This window comes from Bacillus rossius, chromosome 12, assembly GCF_032445375.1.
Source record: "Bacillus rossius redtenbacheri isolate Brsri chromosome 12, Brsri_v3, whole genome shotgun sequence".
NCBI classification, from domain to species: Eukaryota; Metazoa; Arthropoda; class Insecta; order Phasmatodea; family Bacillidae; genus Bacillus; species Bacillus rossius.
In genome coordinates, this window is record NC_086339.1 from 32336301 (window position 1) to 32354640 (window position 18340).

General features: G+C 35.9%; 1 protein-coding gene across 15 annotated transcripts in view; it reads right to left on the minus strand.

Moving 5' to 3' along the window:
• The window catches only part of LOC134537805 (retinoic acid receptor RXR), a 122159-nt gene that overhangs the window by 26784 nt on the left and 77035 nt on the right, over nucleotides 1-18340 (minus strand). For all 15 annotated transcript variants that reach the window (XM_063378631.1, XM_063378632.1, XM_063378619.1 and 12 more), the window contains 2 exons: nucleotides 4687-4819; nucleotides 1521-1685 (listed from right to left, as the gene is read on the minus strand). In XM_063378631.1, coding sequence (XP_063234701.1) covers nucleotides 1521-1685; nucleotides 4687-4819 — 298 coding nt within the window. The remainder of the gene's footprint in view (nucleotides 1-1520; nucleotides 1686-4686; nucleotides 4820-18340) is intronic.

The window sequence follows — 18340 nt, forward strand, 5'->3', positions numbered from 1 at the left end:
AGCCAGGCAAACGTCGAGTGACCTCCACTTACCACCCGCACCAAAGATTAAACAAATCCAGTTACTTATCTGAAGTGACGTAATAAACAGAAAAGCATTAGCCCTACTCTGCATGATAAGTAGATGCATGAAAAATGGTTCTGGAATAATTAGAGAGTACGTATAAGATTAAACTGAACAAGTTGTTTTTGTGGCACTTACAGTGCAGTTATGGTGTCTTTAACACTTTTCTGAAGATCTATTTTTTTTGTAATTATATTTGTGTTTAATGTTTAGTCAACAGCGAGAACACTATTGACGGTCAAGAGAGGGAGGGGCAAGGGGGAACGGGGGCATAATCCTGAGGCCCGAGCATCAGTAGGCCCCAATTCAGTTCAGAGATTTTTTAAAAAAAACTTGTGTTTACCCTGATAGAGCAAAAATTAAAAGTCGACTGTTATATAGGAAACCTTACAAGAAATGAAATAAACACAGATCACATTTACAGTTACGGCGACGGTAACATTTACAATATATAAATTTTTTTGTAACAATATATTAATTTTTTTGTAACTGTGGGGTTTTAAAAGTTATACATTAAATAATTAGCAACCAGGTCTGTTAGCTTCTCTCGATGATCCTGAGATGGTAACACACATTCACACAGAACAAGGGCACCGGGGAAGAAATAAGCCATGACCTGCAGTAAGGAAACACACAAGCAGTTGATCTAAGGAAACCAAACCCAAATCACGTTGGCTGGAATAGGATTCACAACTGATTCCTGTAAATTTAAGATGATTAATAAAATAATTAAATTTAAAAAAAAATATGTGTGTCCTTGTGTACACGTGTTCGAAGTTATACTTAGTTGGTGTAACAAAATACTGACTAATTTTGTATTAGAATAATATAAATAAAATAATAATAGGACTTACGTGATATTATAAATATGGTTTTAAGTATAAATTCAATCAAATTAAAAATTTAAATGAATACTTAGTATTCAATATTAATATATACACATGTATAAACTTAATTATTTAATTTAGTAAAATAATTGAGATAAAATTTAATCAAAAATGCAAATCGATAAGTATGAATGTTTTTTCTAATTTATAATTTTAATTATATATTAAATAATAATGTTATAATTTATAATGCAATTTTATTATCTACACATGAAAATAAATTCACTTATATAAATAGGTACACTTGAAAATACTCTAGATTATTATTTATAAAAACAATTTCTATCACTAAATTATCTTTTACGATTTAGAAGCACATATATTATTTTTAAGTATTTTTTATGTAGATTATTTCTGATGATTTCAAAACAGGAACTTTTTACTTATAAAAAAAATCAGGCAGGAAAATTTGTATTTTTAATAATGGAAAGTCAAGCAAAAGTCAAGGAAGACATTTTTTACTGAACTATACCAGTATTAAATTGTTTTGAATCTTAAAAAAACTAAAATGTTAGACTTCAATTCAAAACATAAATCTATATTTTTAAGAAATAGCAACGGGAGCGTTACCTGTAAACACCGTAGTGCTTCCCGCTCGCCCGGTCGCCACAGATCGAGCAGAGATGCTTGGAATTGCTGAGCGGGTGATTGGGGGGATATGGCGAGGAAGTCGAACTTTTCGACTGACTACCCGACGAATTGCTCAGCAGGCTGCTGTGGCCAATGCTGAAAGAACTGAGCACACGCAGGAACTGCACTGTACCACAAACAACGCACACTGTTCCTTTTTGTAGGTTTATTTTAATTTAAAACTACGTGGGTAAATAAAAAGGCATAAAAACAATACAGAATTAACCAACAATTATTTTTTATCTGGCAAAAATAAGAATGCACAAGTATGTAATATTTAAACTAACCAACTTATTATGTACAAATCAAAGCATAGATAAAAAAGCTTTTGGTTTAAAAAAATACTATAAAAACTATAAATATATTAAAAAATTAGTGAATATGAAATGTTAGAAGTTTTGTTGTTATCTGAAGTTCCACACAAAAACAGCAAAATATGAACATCTATTTTACAAAACTAATTATACATTTTTTGAATGGTTATTGTAATGGGTGCTACTGATTAAAAACATTTTCATGGACTTATGCCATTCTTAAATGGCTGGTAATGGTATATATCCATAAATTGTTTTAAATCTGAATAAGTAACGATTGGAAATGACTTTGACTTTTAAATGTCAGTCAGTTTACATAGTGTAAACAAGACACAAAATCTAACCATTTTTGCTACTCTCTTTGACATAACATAAATTTCTATGTTCAAAAGTGTTTGGTTATTGCAGTTTCATTATTTTAATATAAAATATGTTATTCAATAAAGCTAAATATTTGGACCTTTACTCGAAAGAGAAACTTTGTTTAGAATAATAAAATAATAAGAAGGCTAAACGAAAATGGGCATTATTAACTTGGCACTATGATATTAAAATTCCCATGGTTAAATACTATTTTCTGGAGCAATTACGTATTTTAAAATAAAAACTGTACAGTAAAAAGATTTTTCCAAAAGTTGAAAACCCAGATGGATCATTTTCTGGCCACTAAAAACCACTAGTAAATTTAAAAAAGAAATTCTTTAGAGCAGTTTTTGAGAAAGCCAGTACATACTATATACTTATAATATACACACACAATAATTGTTGTTTAATAATATATGACTGTGATGGCCAACAAGCAGCCTGTGAGTTGCACCCGGCCGACGACGTATTTTTGTATGCTTACTTAGAGAGAATCTTTCAACAAAGAAATATCAGATAAACTGTGGCACATTAACTGTAGTTGCATTTGCAAAATATGTCCGTAGACACTGATATACAGTAGAACCCTGTTATAATGTTCCTGCATATAATGTTTTCCTGCTTATAATGTCATATTTTTAAAGTCCCAATATTTCCCCCATAAGGACAATGTATTTATTTCCTGCATATAACGTTCATAAATGGTGTAATTTCCTGCTTACAATGTTTGCTTTCTAACATTCAATAAATGGGGAAAAAAATTTTAAAACATTAAAACCAAATTATTCCAACACTTAAGATAAAAAGTTTCCTTTATGTATGTTTATGTTTACAATCACTGCCATACAATACATGAAGTTTGTTAAAATACAATTTTATGCAATATACTGAAGGTACACAGTGTTCATAGTTACGTGTCAGTTAGCACCCTTAGTCAACTTTTCTCTTCCTTGCCATTCCAGTGGGTATTCAGATGCACGTACATAGTCCTACAATATTTAAGTTGCCAACCATTGAGTGTGGGCATAACTAAAAGTGTTCTAAAAGTGTTTTCTATTGCTTACAAATAATTTTTTTTTTTTCCATTGATACGTAGGAATCCCAAAATTAAACATTTTCAGGTGGCGAAGGAGTAGACGTTCTCACTCTTAATGTTGTCATCATGAAAAGTGAGACAATGTTACAAAAAATGTGGCAGTATATCTTTAAAGACATACAAAATTTAACCAGGGAACAAGACGAAGTTGAAAAATTGTTGGCTTGTTTCAGAAAATTCATGTATCAAGTATACTATCTTTGGTTTTAACATTAAAGTTGTTTACATAGCTTGGTGAGTCCATTGGTACATGGCTCAAATATTGTTAAGTGCTAAATTGAGATTTCCTGCTTATAATTTTTTTTCTTGTGCTCCCTTGAAAAACATTATAAAAGGGTTCTTCTGTATATAAAGCCATGTTATTCCCACAGAAACACTGGGAAGCATTATTTATATTTTTGTAATTTATATAGAGTTCCATTATAATTTTTCTTAGATTTAAAGTTAATATATTTGCATATACATATTATTCTTAAGAGAAATATATTCATTTATTTTTTTCATACTAAAATCACATGCCACATTTTAGATTTATCTGTTAACCTACAGAATAATAAAACATACAAAATAAATTGTGAGCAAGTCTTTTTAGTATTCACCAGAGATGTGTGATATATAACCTTGGTAAAAAGAAAATTTATGTGTTCTCATTTCGCAAATAAACTTATAATACTAAACTTGGACACAAAATGTAACGTATATTTAAAAAAAATAATAATGCAGAGGGCGATGACTATAATAAAAATTCTGTTTTCAACTATATTTCATGACGCGAATCACACACAATTTCCACATCTGCCGCTTAATTTCGCTTACGGAGCAGCTACATTTACTATTGAATAATTCAATTTGCAGGGCGAAAGGTTGAAATATATAATGAAACAGCTCCAATAAAAGCCGAAAAGATCTGAAAAAATATTAAACCCTGGCTTCGGACCTGGTTTTTGACAAGAAACTTTAATAAAATACCTACTGCCCATCTTGTTCAAGTTCACTGAACAGTTAATACTATCAAGTTTCCCTTTGGCTTTGTGAACTTTGGTTCAGGCCATCTACCACAGATGGCAGCATCGTGGTTACACACTTCAATTCCATTCACAAAATTACTCTACCAAATGCCATGTACTGAGAGCTAAGATGTTACACACATAAACATTTTTGTAAAAAAATTATCGTGTGCGTCTAGCCCTCAGATTAATCCAAAAAATGAATTTCTGGCCCTCGAAAATAATGACGGTTGGCCAACACTGGTGTGGGATCAATAACCTTCAGTAAGACAGTTTGCAAAACGTACAATGCACATGACATGTTTCACACAGTTGGTAGTACGTACTTGGGGCTGTTTGGCCCTCCCCCCGTGGGGCTGAAGTTGCCGGGACTGAGGAGGCCAGCCGTGTCCGGCTTCAGGTCGAGAGGAGACTGCGGGCCCATCGTGTTGACTGTCAGGCTACTCTCCAGGCTCAGACCTGCACAGAGCAACACAGCACCCCACATCGTCATCAGACCCACCGCACGTGCAGTGCCGGCTGACCAAACCACTGGTCGGACCATCAGCCTCCGCAAAATATGGGAGCGAGCATATGCACACACTTCACTAAAACTTCATGATTCAGCTCCCACTTCCATGATGAGTTCATGGTTCTTCAATATTTCTGCACCTTTACAAAGAAATATATATTAAAAAAATATGCGAGCAAAGTTAATTTTTATGCATTACTCTACAGTGGAAAAAACTGAAAAGGAGCTTCTAGTCAGACAGACCATTTCAATAGTAAATTTTTGCCTGACATTTCACGAATAGCACATAACGTGTATAATGTAAATGGTGAAAAATTTAACTACTCAGGGTGTCCACAAAAATTCTTTCCTTGACTTCTGCATGATTTCCATAATGAAAATTACAAATTTTCATGCCTATTTTTTTAAAAAATAAATTAACTTTTTTAAAATAAATTTATATGAAATAAAGAAAATTCAGCATCAACCATCCCCATAGATGGCCTATTCCTCTCTATACTAGCATTTACACCATTTAATAGTGTGTTATGACTTGACTATGCAATAAAACACAATCTAAAAAGAAATGCTTCCTCATTTTGGGTGATGGCACACCGGGAGGATGACAGTTTCTCTTCAAATTACTATCACTATGGAATTTCCGTGAACGTTCAAGTAAATTTCCCTGACTTTCCTTGATCAAATCCAACTTCCTTCACTTCTTCCTGACACTCCAGAATGTGGACACCCTGTAATAAAAAATAATATAATATTCTTGTGTAGTATAACAAACATAGGAATTGCAATAAAATAAAAACAATTATGTAAAAAGCAAGAATGCAATGTTAGGGGAAAGCCGAGCATTTACATAATTTTCTCTCTCATGCAAGGTGTTCACATATTAACTTTTCCTTTGCAAAGGCATTGTAAAGGCATTGCACAGGCATGCTATACAGACAATAATTGTTTTGCAATCAGCTGAAACTAATCTCAAAACACAGGCTGTATTAATTATATTTGTCAAATGAACAAAAAAAAAAATGAAATCAGAACTTTTCAGAGAGAAAGAAAACTTTACTGTAAGACTAACCACCTTTTCTAAATTTTTTGTTTAAGCAGTTCAGTGCCTAATTTGCTTGTGAATTAAGTGAAGGGTAAGGGATATTGTGATGTGTGAACAACCCACATAGGCCATTGACCAAGCTGACTTCAGCAGAGCAGGACGTCGCTTTGGGCATTTCCACGTGCAATGTCAAGAGGGCAATTTTACTGCTTATATTTAATTAAATTCAAATATCTGTGTGTACATTCTATATTCTTGATGGTTATGTCAAATATCTCAGATGGCAAAATTTCTGAAAAATACAATTTTGATTAAGGATATTTTGGAGGTCAAAAGTTATATGTATTATGTTGAATATTGTATTGGTATAATTTTTCTGCAGAAAATCAAGCAAAACATCCTTTATTTCATACTTATATAATATATATATACAAATTTCAATTGGTAATGGAATTCTGTTTTTTTTTCCTTCTTTTTTTCTTCTAGCCATGATAGTACTGAAATCATCCCCACAAGTATAAAATAATTGTTCCACCAAGCCACAAGTTTCTTAGTGTAGAGTAATCACTTCTAGTCTATTTTCCTTTTCGAAGCACATCAACACGGTTAGTCGAAATTCAACTGGCAAACTTTTGCTGCAGGTTCAACACAAAACAAAATTAGTTGTAAATGTATATTAGACTTATGATGGTCTTAAGTGCTTACCAAGGTTGGTGTGTGTGTGTATTATATATATATATGACTTTAAAACAGTTACCAGTTTTGTGGTGGTTGAAGAACTGTGTTCAGTAAAAAAATTATCTACATGCTTAGTGTTTCACCTTAAATAGTTCTCTATTATCTGCAGCCACAACTTCAAAAACATATGCCAGCCTAAGAAGCACTTTAGACAGAAAGTCGTAACTTGTATATTTGTTTCAAACCTATACCTTCACAATGAACATGCCGCCGAAGATTTTCCGTTGACTTCAGACCGATGTGTGTGCTGGCTTATAGCCAATACATCATACCAAATTGAGTACTAACGAAAGTACACTGCCTAAAGCATAAAAAAATACCTGAAAATAGAAACACGACACCAAATCCCATTTTTGGTGACACTATTAACTACAATCAATATGACGTACTGATGTTACAGCATTGTAAAATTCCATTCTGGAACCTACCAGATATTAAAGTAAACAAATATATGAAAATTTTAATGAATTCAAAAAAGTTATTAGAGAATACATCAAAGGAAAAAATATTTATTTAGCTGGTGAAATAAACACTTTGTAATGACTATGTAAATAATATGTAATTTGCTATCTAATTAATAGGACACCCTATAAATGATTCAGAGTATATTAAATGATAAATATGTACTGTTTGTTGTATTTTGTAAATTGTGAAAATTGTAAAATTTGTGATTATTTGTGATTATTTGTGATTATTTGTTGAGAGTGTAAATTAGCAAAATTCATTATAATTGTAAACTTGACTATTTTATCGCAATTTTAACTATGTTTAATTTTTGTTTATAATGTGACAAGGCCTGATACCCCTTGAGCTGTTGGCGCATGTGGGGATCTGCAGGTGGATTGAAAATAAATAAAAAATAAAAATAAATCCTAAGAACAGACGCGAGCCTGGTGCAGAGCCATAACTAACGTCGCGGGGCGGGGCCCCGGGATAGGAGAAATGGGGCCAGGTACCACCCCGTTGCGACCAACGAGCGATGGCTACCCGCGCCGACATCAAAGGGAGCGGGGGCCTTGCACCGACCTGCGTCACCTGGCGCGAAGGAGCAGAGCGCGCCCAGAGTCAATGTGCTAAAACTGGTGTGGCACCCGCCCTTGGGCCATACCTTGCCTGGTGCCGTGCCAGTGACTTTTGGGAGCTCTGGCACCCGGCACGATGATTTTATTTAGAAGTTGTTGCACTGCCATTCCAAACAGTTTACATTTACCCCCCCCCCCCTCCCTCCCCCTGCTACCGTTGAGCATGTTTGGTCGTGCAAAAAAAGCGGTGGCTGACTGCTCACATTCGGGATGTCGTAGTTACAACCACAGCCACTACCTGCAATGGGGTTGGTTTTTCTCCTTAAAGGTTGTCTCACACACCACACTGGTTATTTATTCTTCTTATCAACACTATTGTTTAAGGGCTATCACTGTAAATTTACCACACTAGTTTTTTTTTGTTGCAAATGTGTTTTGATGTAACAGTTATTTTTGTAATTGTAAATTATTTTTTAAATTTTGCAGTTCCAGCTGATTTGCCATAAAGAACACTGAGCCATTAAAAAAACTGCTCTGATTCGTGGTGACCTACTTGAAATGAAAAGAATACAGTTTTGAAGTGCAAAATAACATTCAGCTTTCATTTGATAATCTAATTTCAAGAACACTGCGCAGACAAACAAAAGCATCATTTAAATGCAAGAATAGGCGTATCTACATGAGTTGCAAAACTAATCCATCAAACTTTCATGCCTGGTGATGTAACACCACCTTGCCCAATTGTTATTATACTAACAAAAGAGTAACCAGCAGTTGCCACAGGTGCCAAGCACGGTATACCAACTCTCTCTGATTGCCCCCCCCCCCCCCCCCCCGCACCAACTCAAAAACTATAAAACTTGAATTTAGCACTTCTGTTGTTGCTCTCACTTTTATGTTTTGTAACAGGATGTCTACAAATACATGGATGACTTATTTATGAATTTCAGTCTTACAAATTTTTATATCACAGGGTAATTTTTTACATATAATAAGCAGAATTAAGCATAATAAGGAATAGATATAAATGAACGTGCCAAATTTTATGTTTTGAATCCAAAACATTGTAAGGGATAATTTCCACACCATTTAAGTGGATAGTTTACCACTATTTATACTTGATGAGTGACTATGAAATGAAGTGATGCATCAAAACACAAAATGCAAGTCACGAAAAGACAGTTGAAAAATATACTTTCATGACTTCCAGCCTAGTTACTTCAATTACAGGATTATTTTCTTTCTCAACCTAAAGACAGCTCGGGTAATGAATTGATTTTTGACGTGAAACTTCTTTGGGCACGGTGAGAGTAAAATTTCAAGGGCAAATTTTAATGCAACGTTTTCGTGAAACATTTTTATGAAAGGTTTCTGACATGAAAAGGACAGAAAATATGTACTTGTCCCAAATAGAGAAAACTATGCTATATATGTTGCTGGGCTTGTTTTCATTCTCCTCTTTGTGCAATGATTTGTCCCCCATCCAAAAAAAAAAAAAAAACTAGAACCGAGAGAGATAGATAAAGGAAAGAATAAGTCAGAGTGCTTGAGCATGTACTTGTTTCAGAAGATATAGGTATCCTATACAGTCAGCTGTTAGTGCCTGGAATTTTATATTTTCTACCTGCGTGCTTGCGTTCCTCCTTGTTCAACCAGCAGCGTAGAGCGCGCTATTGAGAAAGTACCTGCATTTCCCTCATATATAGCAGGATTTCATATTTCGTTCAGAGATTTGGCGTGATCCAAATGGCAGAATTGTTTGAAGAAATGGTAACATGCACAGTTTTTTTTATGGTGTATTTCAACAGTGAGTAATATTTATTGCTAATTGATCATTATTCACTGATCAATAATTATTGGTTCCTGAGCAGTTATTTTTAAGTGAGTAATAATTTTGTTCATTCATGTTTATTTAGAAAATTTACTTCCTTCTCAATCTCACTCACACTCTCTCTCTCTCTCTCTCTCTCTCTCTCTCTCTCTCTCTCTCTCTGCCATTTTATTCCTTATGATATACTTACAAGTCGAGGTTTGAATTGTCAACGAAGGTTCACTACTAAAACATTTACTGAGTTACATGCACTCTTTTTTTTTGTTGATTTTTGTTGATTATATGAATTTTTTTAAAAGATAAATGAAGTACTCAAATACATTTTTCTTTCTTTCATTATGTCTGGAGGTGTAAGTTTATTTAGGATACTGTGTGTACTAAAATTTAAATGAGCTGGCCTAAGCAATATAATTCTATTTCATAGTACTGTACAGAATGTGGAAATAGACTTAAGGTTAGTTCACATTGCTTTTATTACTGCCCTCCTTGAATCCAGTAAGCGCTCCCAAGATGGCTCATATGAAGTGCTTTAAGAAAATATGTATTAATAAATAGCTCAGACCATTTGTTTTTTATACTATGAAATTTATTTTTAATTAAAATTAAATTATATGCTAACAAGTAATTTGAACAAAAAATAATAATTTTCTATTTAAAACTCCCATGTTTATTAGGAAATGATTGTACATAAATTATTAATGATTAAACTAACATTTCATAGAAACCCACACCTGTTAGCTTAAATGACAATGCGAGATGGTTTTCCTTAACTTAAGATTTAAATTTATTATGCGAAAAATGCAGGTATCTTTGTCTCATTGGGTTACAAAAATTGTTAGTTACAATTTCTCAAAGTAAGTAGTAAAATAAGTTAGTGATCAAGTAACATATATAAAATATATGTATGTAAATCGGTAATATTTTTTTAAATATTAAATTGAAATTGAATATGCTCGCCAACTTGGCTCAGCTAAAATGTTCGACGCATAGCCGCTAGTCACACACTACACGAGAATGCTCGTCTCTTTATCAGTGTTGTACTTGCAAAATGGCTGCAAGTAGTACTGCATTGTTTGGCAGATTATTTTGTTTGGAAAAAAAAAAGTTTGGGCTAAAAGGTGGCTTGTGGAACGAAATTGCTATAGCGACATGTCATTGCTGAGAGAGCTGGAAATCTCAGAACCACAAGATCTGCATAATTATTTGAGGATGGATAAATGCATGTTCACTTTGTACTTAAATCTTATAACTAAAAAAATTAGAAAAATGAAAACTAACTACAAGTATCTGTAAGCCCAGAAGAACGACTAATTGCTGCCCTGCGCGTCCTAGCTACTGGCAGAAGTTAAGAAGATTTGAAATTTAGCTGTGCTGTTTCCCCTCAGTTGCTTGGACTAATTATTCCGGATACCTGCTCCACCATATTAGAAACCCTGCAGTGGAATACTTGAAGGTAATAACATAAATATTGTTATTGAATAATTAAAGTGTTAATGTTGTGTAAATAATTAAAATAACAATTCACTGAAATGTTAAATAAATAAACTTTTAATAAATACATAAACATCACTCTACACATTAACAATTATAATTGCAAAAGCTTGGAACAACATTGTAATTGGTGGTTGCATACATGTTATTAATCAAATAGGATAGTCATGGCTGTACACTGAGTAATATTTCTGGGAATTTTATTTCAAGAGTAGATATTCGTGGACAATACTGCTATCACCACATTCTTCACCCGGGCGTTACTCTGATCCCTTGTGACTGTATGTTTGTGACAGTGGTTTGAGGATGTTTGAATACTTGATTAGGTGAAGGAGAATGTGGCGTGTATAGCTGTGGCTGAAACTGATAAGTCGGTTGTACTTGTAAATATAGACACTGTTGACATTAATTTAGTGTAACAGTTGAGGTTTCTGTTAAATTCCCAAGTTTTCCTTGGGACAGTACATCTGAAATTAATTTTTCAGCTATCAATTATTGTTTTTGATCAACTTCCTTTAGTGTAAGCTCTACACTATGCTCTAAAAAACACTTTGAATCAAAAAATGTTGCCAGCGTAGCTGAAGCATTATTCAAAAATAATTCCTTCTTTTTGTCAAGAGTTCGTTTAACTTTTTTCCGACGTTGTAACGTTACTAGTTCGGGCGGTATGGTCGGTGATTAAACGGCTTGAAATTTTGCTGACGATGTGGGAGGCGAGTTAAAAAGATTCACTTGAAACTTGAAACAGTAAATTACGTCTTCAGGTTCAAAGAAAATTTTAAGACGATTTTTGAGCCATTGAAAAGAAATTCCAATTTAATAATTTAATGTCAACAGAAACACGAATATATTTGAATTCCCAAACATTAAGATAGTTTTAATATACACGTACTTATAATAATACATAATGGCCATTGTTAGCACATAAACTTATGCATGTTTTAATTATCATATTAATAGTGCCCTAATGTTATTTTTAATTATTTTTTTTTCAATTTCCCAAGTTATCAGCAGACTGGATGAGTAGTTCGAAGGATTCAAAAAAACTATGGCAGTTCGAAAATTGAATTCGTGCATTTTACTATAACTACAAAGGGTTTATTCAGTGTTCTATTCGCAGACGTCAACGCCCAATATGAATTCATTTATGTAAACTGTGGAACAAACGGTAGGATTTTGGATGGTGGAGTTCTACAAGAGACAGATTTGAAAGATTTGCTAGAAACGGGAAAGTTTAACATTCCATAACAGAATATTTTGAAATCTTTGGAACTGCCTGGATTACCACCTCACAATTAGCAATTTAAAGTAGGCTCAGTCATCATCACGTTGCGAATCATCAACCAACCTCGACAATGCAATGGAACGAGACTGGCTGTGAAAAAGCTTATGAACTCGTCATCGTGGCGATTATTATCCAAGGAAAGTACAAAGGAGAGGATGTTATGATTCAGCGCCTCCCGATTATTCCAACGGGCTTTCATTCTTTTTTTTTTTTAAACGGCTGCAATTCCCCGTGCGCCGGGCCTTCACGATGACCATCAACAAATCACAAGGCCAGTCGTTCGTAGTTCGCGGAATTAACTCGGATGTTTCCGTGTTTCGCGCATGGACAACAGTACATATATCGCGTGTTCGCGTGTCGGAGAGCCACCATCTTTGTTTATTTACCCGCCGGAAAACAAAACAAAAAACGCAGTTTACCAGAAAGCTTTGCATTGAATGATAACTGAACTTATCTTTCATGTAAATAAAATACATTGAATTCATTTGAATTACAAACGAGTTTCATTTAATAACCAAATGAAACTCAAACAGTAAACGATGCGGCTAATATTATCGATCTCAATGAATTGGAGTTGGAAGGTTGATTAGGATTGATAATCGCTTATTGAGAGTTACAATCAAAACGATTTTTGGTGGTACGACGTTCACCGGGTTATCTAGTACCAAATATATATTTATTATAAGTAAACTACATTAAAGCAAACATCACTTCCCTAGTATCCTTTAAATTTTATATTACTAGATTTTGAAAATAACATACCAATAGAAAATACAATCTCGTTAATTTCAAAACTGCTCTGCATATTAGTTTTTTTTTAAAAATAATAAACCAACTTTGTTATATTTTTTTACAAATACAATACAGAAAATAATATATATATATATATATATAAAATAATTCACCAGGTTACATAATTTTAACATAAACAATTGCAATTTTAATTTTTTCCCGTATTTTGTTATATTGACAACAATATGTTTATCCAGAATCGTACTTTGGTCGGCAACTGCATTGGCTGGTTTTCTGTTGACAGCCTAGGTATCGTGTGTCATGGAGTTAGGAATTCTTTCTTCTCTTCTACTATACAAACCTTCGTGCACATTTTTATACCCATGGGTGTGACATAAGTTGTAGCAGAAAATGGGCATCGTGTGGGGTGGGCCTAAAGGCTCCGCCTACCCGGGCACACACACGGTGTGCAGAGCTTCAGGAAAAACAACGCGATTTCAAAACTTCTCACGATATCCGAGTGGGGTCTGTTTACGAAAAGCACTTAAGAGTTCGCTGAGGGCCGAAAAGTACTTTTGATTTTGAATTAAGTTTTTCAACTGTATTTTTAGAAGAGTTAAAATGGCTAAAACGCATGTTTTCAGAGTAGATTTAAGGCTTAAAACAACATGTATAGATTCTTGAAAGCACTTAAGGGACTTGCATTACACCTTGATCTTCATTTCTCGACCATATAATGTTACGGTCACAGCTCAAATTTCACAGTTATCCTGTGACGACGAGAAGACTGCGTGCCAGTTCAGAGCCTTGCGCTTAGAGGCGACACAGCGCTAGAAATACCAGCGAGCGTCGCTCTTTATCATCTCGCCTCACTAACACACATACACCCCTGACGAGGCCTTTCGAACTGCTGGACTCCAACCCGGAACCCGCGGGAGAGCGGAGACGGCCGAAGAGACCGCGTGCGTGAACATTGGATAGGGGGGGAGGGGGGGAGGGTGCGCCATGACCTTCTCCCTCCCCTCTCAACGACCCTGACAGGAGAACAGCGCGTCAGAATGACCTAGCCGCCACCTGCCGGCGAAGCGGAACATGCTTTTGTTTGCTTTTAACGATTCACATCCATCCAATGGTAACCACAAGGTTCGGTATGTACCGAATTTCATTACTCTCTCTCCCTAGATCTCTCCAATATGTGCACGTTTGCACAAAGATATCTGACCAGCGATGTAATGTAAAAAAAAAAAAAAGATGCGATGACAATAAATTACATAAAAAAAATAATTTTGTACCTCGAGCCTGTCACAATTGGTTACGTTACACGAGAGTAAGGAAAAAAAACTGCTAATTATGAGACAGTTCCATCAACCTCAATATGCGCGCGGCAAAGAACTTGTGATTTATTTCAAATGAGGAACCTTTTCCACCAGCCACAGATACACCAGCACTGTACTAGACTAACCAAAGCTTTTTACTTACACTATTATAAATCTCGCTAAAAGCTTAGAATTTTTCTGAGAGAGTTACACACTATGGCTCCAAGAACCCTTTTAAGACAACTGCAGTAAAACTAAAATTGCAAAATTTTGACTTAAGGCTAGTTTATAGTTTAGCTCTGAGGTAAAGACATTTCCTATCTTATAATTTGTCAAACTGCCACACTCTCTGAATATGCTGCTACGTAATAAACATACACAAACTGTTTCGGCCAGTTTGGATCTTATAGTTATACGATGAAGTTAATTCATAAGCTATTGATATTCATTTTAAAATTAGTCCAGTTTCGAGATTAAGTTTTCAGTGTGCTTTAATTTAAATGAACTCTTTAGTAGTTTAGTACATATCTGCTTTAAATCAGACATAATTTCACCTCTTTTGGTTTAGTACTAGAAGTTAATGTTATACATCCAATCAATTGCTTTCTGAATTTATTTTTACTATTAAATAGATTTGGCGCCTTGATATTTACTACTTCTAGTATTATTCCTTAGTATTCCAGGAATCGAGAAATATCACGTGTTTCATTTGCGTAAGGACAGTGGCTTTCATTATTTTGGTGACGTGGAATTGCACACGATAGAGCTAAGTAAGTTTGCTTATGACTGATGCAAAATATGGTGATAAATCTGAAGAATTTAATTATTAAAGATAACCCAATTTGTTTGATAGTTAATTTCTCTTTCCCCCAATATATGGCATGATAAAACTCGAAATAGTGTTGACCTCAATAAGATTGTCTATAAAGTTAGCATGTACATTGTTTATGATACTCATTCATCAAAAATGGCTACTGTAATAAATAGTCAAATATGAAAAGAAAAAAACAAAGCCATTAACATTAAACTTGCTATAACTATATTAAAATGGCTTCTCTATTGAGAGTAGTCAAAATAATGTAAATCTAAGAGCACTCTTGTTATATCAGTTGACAACAATGAAAATTTTTACAGAAAACCATTGAGCAAAAAAATAAAACAAGGTACAGACTAGTTCAGCTTCCAACTTACTAGAGAGTTCCCGATGAACATCACACAGGTGCGACGCAGGTTACGACTGGCCAAACACTACGTGTTCATAAAATAAATTCAAAAAAGGACTACGTACAAAAATAACCCTGATTCCAAAACAAATCCCCCTTGAATATGTCACCAGACACGGCACTTACCACATTTTGATGAAAATACAATAGCTACAAAGGTTTGACATTAAATCACAGTGCACGATGCAAACGGAAGCAAACGCGTCCTGAATGGCTAGCGCGAGAATTTTTGCAGTCTAAAGCGTGATCAGATTATTTCGCGAAAAATACATGCCTGTAGGGATCAGTGAATAGTAGGTAGAGACCTGAAAATTTCGCGGGATTCATTTCGCGATACGCTAAAATCCAAAGTCACTCGCATTCAAGCTGCATCAGTGATTGGGGCCACACGTTTACCTAAAAGTACCCTGAGCAATTGAAAAACCCTCAACGAAAGGAGTATCGAATCACAAGCATCCCAGTTGACAGGTGTCACGAGTAATAGCCAATGAGCAGCTTATGTTTTTGCTCGAGTACATAGATGATCTGAAAGTCACTGAAACAGCAAATTTTTCCGGGCTCTAATCGTTAGGTTTCCACAGTTTTAACGTAAGGGTTGAGTTTTGGTGCTATGGTTGTTTAAACAACGAAAAAGGGGGGGGGGGGGGCAGTTTGACCCAGATTCCCCCAGTTTTTTCTTTCGGCATACATTCTTGTTGCTGCTTGGTCGAGCGAAAGGAACACGGTAATTTTTTTTGTACTTTTTACAAGGATAGTCCTTGGAAATTCAGTTGCCAACGATATCACTTGCAATTTTTTTACAAATCTCTGCCTTGCAGTTTCACAAATAACATCGTCGGCAACCGTGTTTCCAAGGTTATTCCTCGTAGAGAGGACAAGTCGTCGCCTGAGAATTGGAGTGTTCTATGTCCATTGAAGTCGGAACTGAGATATAAGCATTTGAAAGTTCAAACAACTATGAATATCATTACATAGAACAAAATAATATTGGTCTTAAATTAAGAACAAACATTTTTATGTGCGTAGACGTGTGTGGATATAGTACAATTGAATACTAATATTAATTTCGTGTCCATAGCATAAAAAACCTAAAAAGTGGACATAGAACACTCCAATACTCAGGCGGCGAAGTGTAGGCAGGGTAGACGGCGCGCTCTGCGTCCGGGCGGGAACACTTCAGCGAGGGATCGTAATCGCCCCCATTATTGCGATGGTTTATTTATAGCGCTGGCCGGCGACCGCACGCAAACACACCGAGTGGTCGCTCATCTGCATTGCTGCAGCTGGCGGCACTCCCGCCTTTCAGACTCCGCCCTCTCTTCAAGCGTGGCTCCAGAAGAGAGGCGGTGGGGGCGACAGCCCCTCCCGAGACCAATTTTATTGATTACTGTACATTTATGTTTACTTAAATATTTAATTTCATACGTAAAACTTTTATCTCGCCAAAAGTTGCATGGAGCTTACTAAGATTCTGCATTTGAAACCTGTAATTTGTAAATAATATTCCAAGGCCAATATCTGAACACTTTCATTTTTTTTTTGCAACTACGACCTTTCTTTGTGCGATAGCCCCTCCCGAAAAGTCATCCTGAAGCCGCCATTGCCTCTCTTACAACTGCGAAGGGACTCCCCCCACGCGCGGGATACCAGCGTCATTCGTAAATTGAAGGTGAAAAATTTTTACGCTGCATGTAACGCACGTGTTTGCTCTACGTAGATTAATGTGCCTGCGTGCGTAATACGTGCTTGTGAACAGTCTTTGGTAAACTTATGTCCATCATCCATCCCTTTACGTCGTAAGCTGTTCATTGTACAACTGCACAAAGCATTCACAACTGGGACTATGACCAGGGCCGGCGCGTTCATGTAGGCGAACTAGGCAACCGCCTAGGGCGCCAAGTAGCTGGGGGCGGCGCAGCACGACACGTAACAGCTCATATAATATGTTTAACGATTAGTGAAACTAGATGAAAATGGATTTTTGTAACAGTTTGGAATATTTATATTGATATAAGTAATTAAAGTCCACGGTGACCTGTTTATGATTTGTAATAAGTAAAAAAGTAAAAAAAAAAACAAGCCTGCTTACATTTGATTGTTGACAAAATCTTAGGCTTTCGTGATGTATTTTGAGGCAAGGAAAAATTTTTTTGGGGTGTCCGTCGGGGGGGGGGGCATTAAGGTTTTTCGCCTAGGGCGCCAATTTACCTTGCACCGGCCCTGACTATGACCCACGTCTATACGGCATACTTCGCGCCAAATTACGTGAAGAATTATTAACCCCTGCGAGTGCCGGTTAACGCCTCGTGAATCATAACATACCGTACAGACTTGGGCCTGCGCGGGACCTACCATCTCGTGGTAAAACGGGCGGTCGGCGAGATTTCAACAAGAGTTCGTATCAGTTGGAACGAACTATGGTTGCCACGCCGCCACGAAACGGCGAAGGAAAAAAAAAAAAAAAAAAAAAGGGAGGGGGAGAAGGAAGGCAATAAACGGGAGACGATTACGGCACGAAGAGGCGGTAAGGCGACTCGGACGTCTAGAGGGCAGGCTTGCGGAACGCGAATTAAACTCCTAGCTCTGAGAGACTTCTTTGGAAAAGGCACCGGGGGGGGGGGGGGAGAGTTATTTCCCCTTCACCTCCACTCCACCACTTTAAGCCCGGCGAGCGAAGGAGAACTTGAGCCAGGTCCGGCGAAGGACGTCTGGAACGGACGCTCGCCGGTTCCAGTCACGCCAACCTTACCCGCGCACCCGAGACTCGTGCTTGCAGGCCGTCCAGAGAA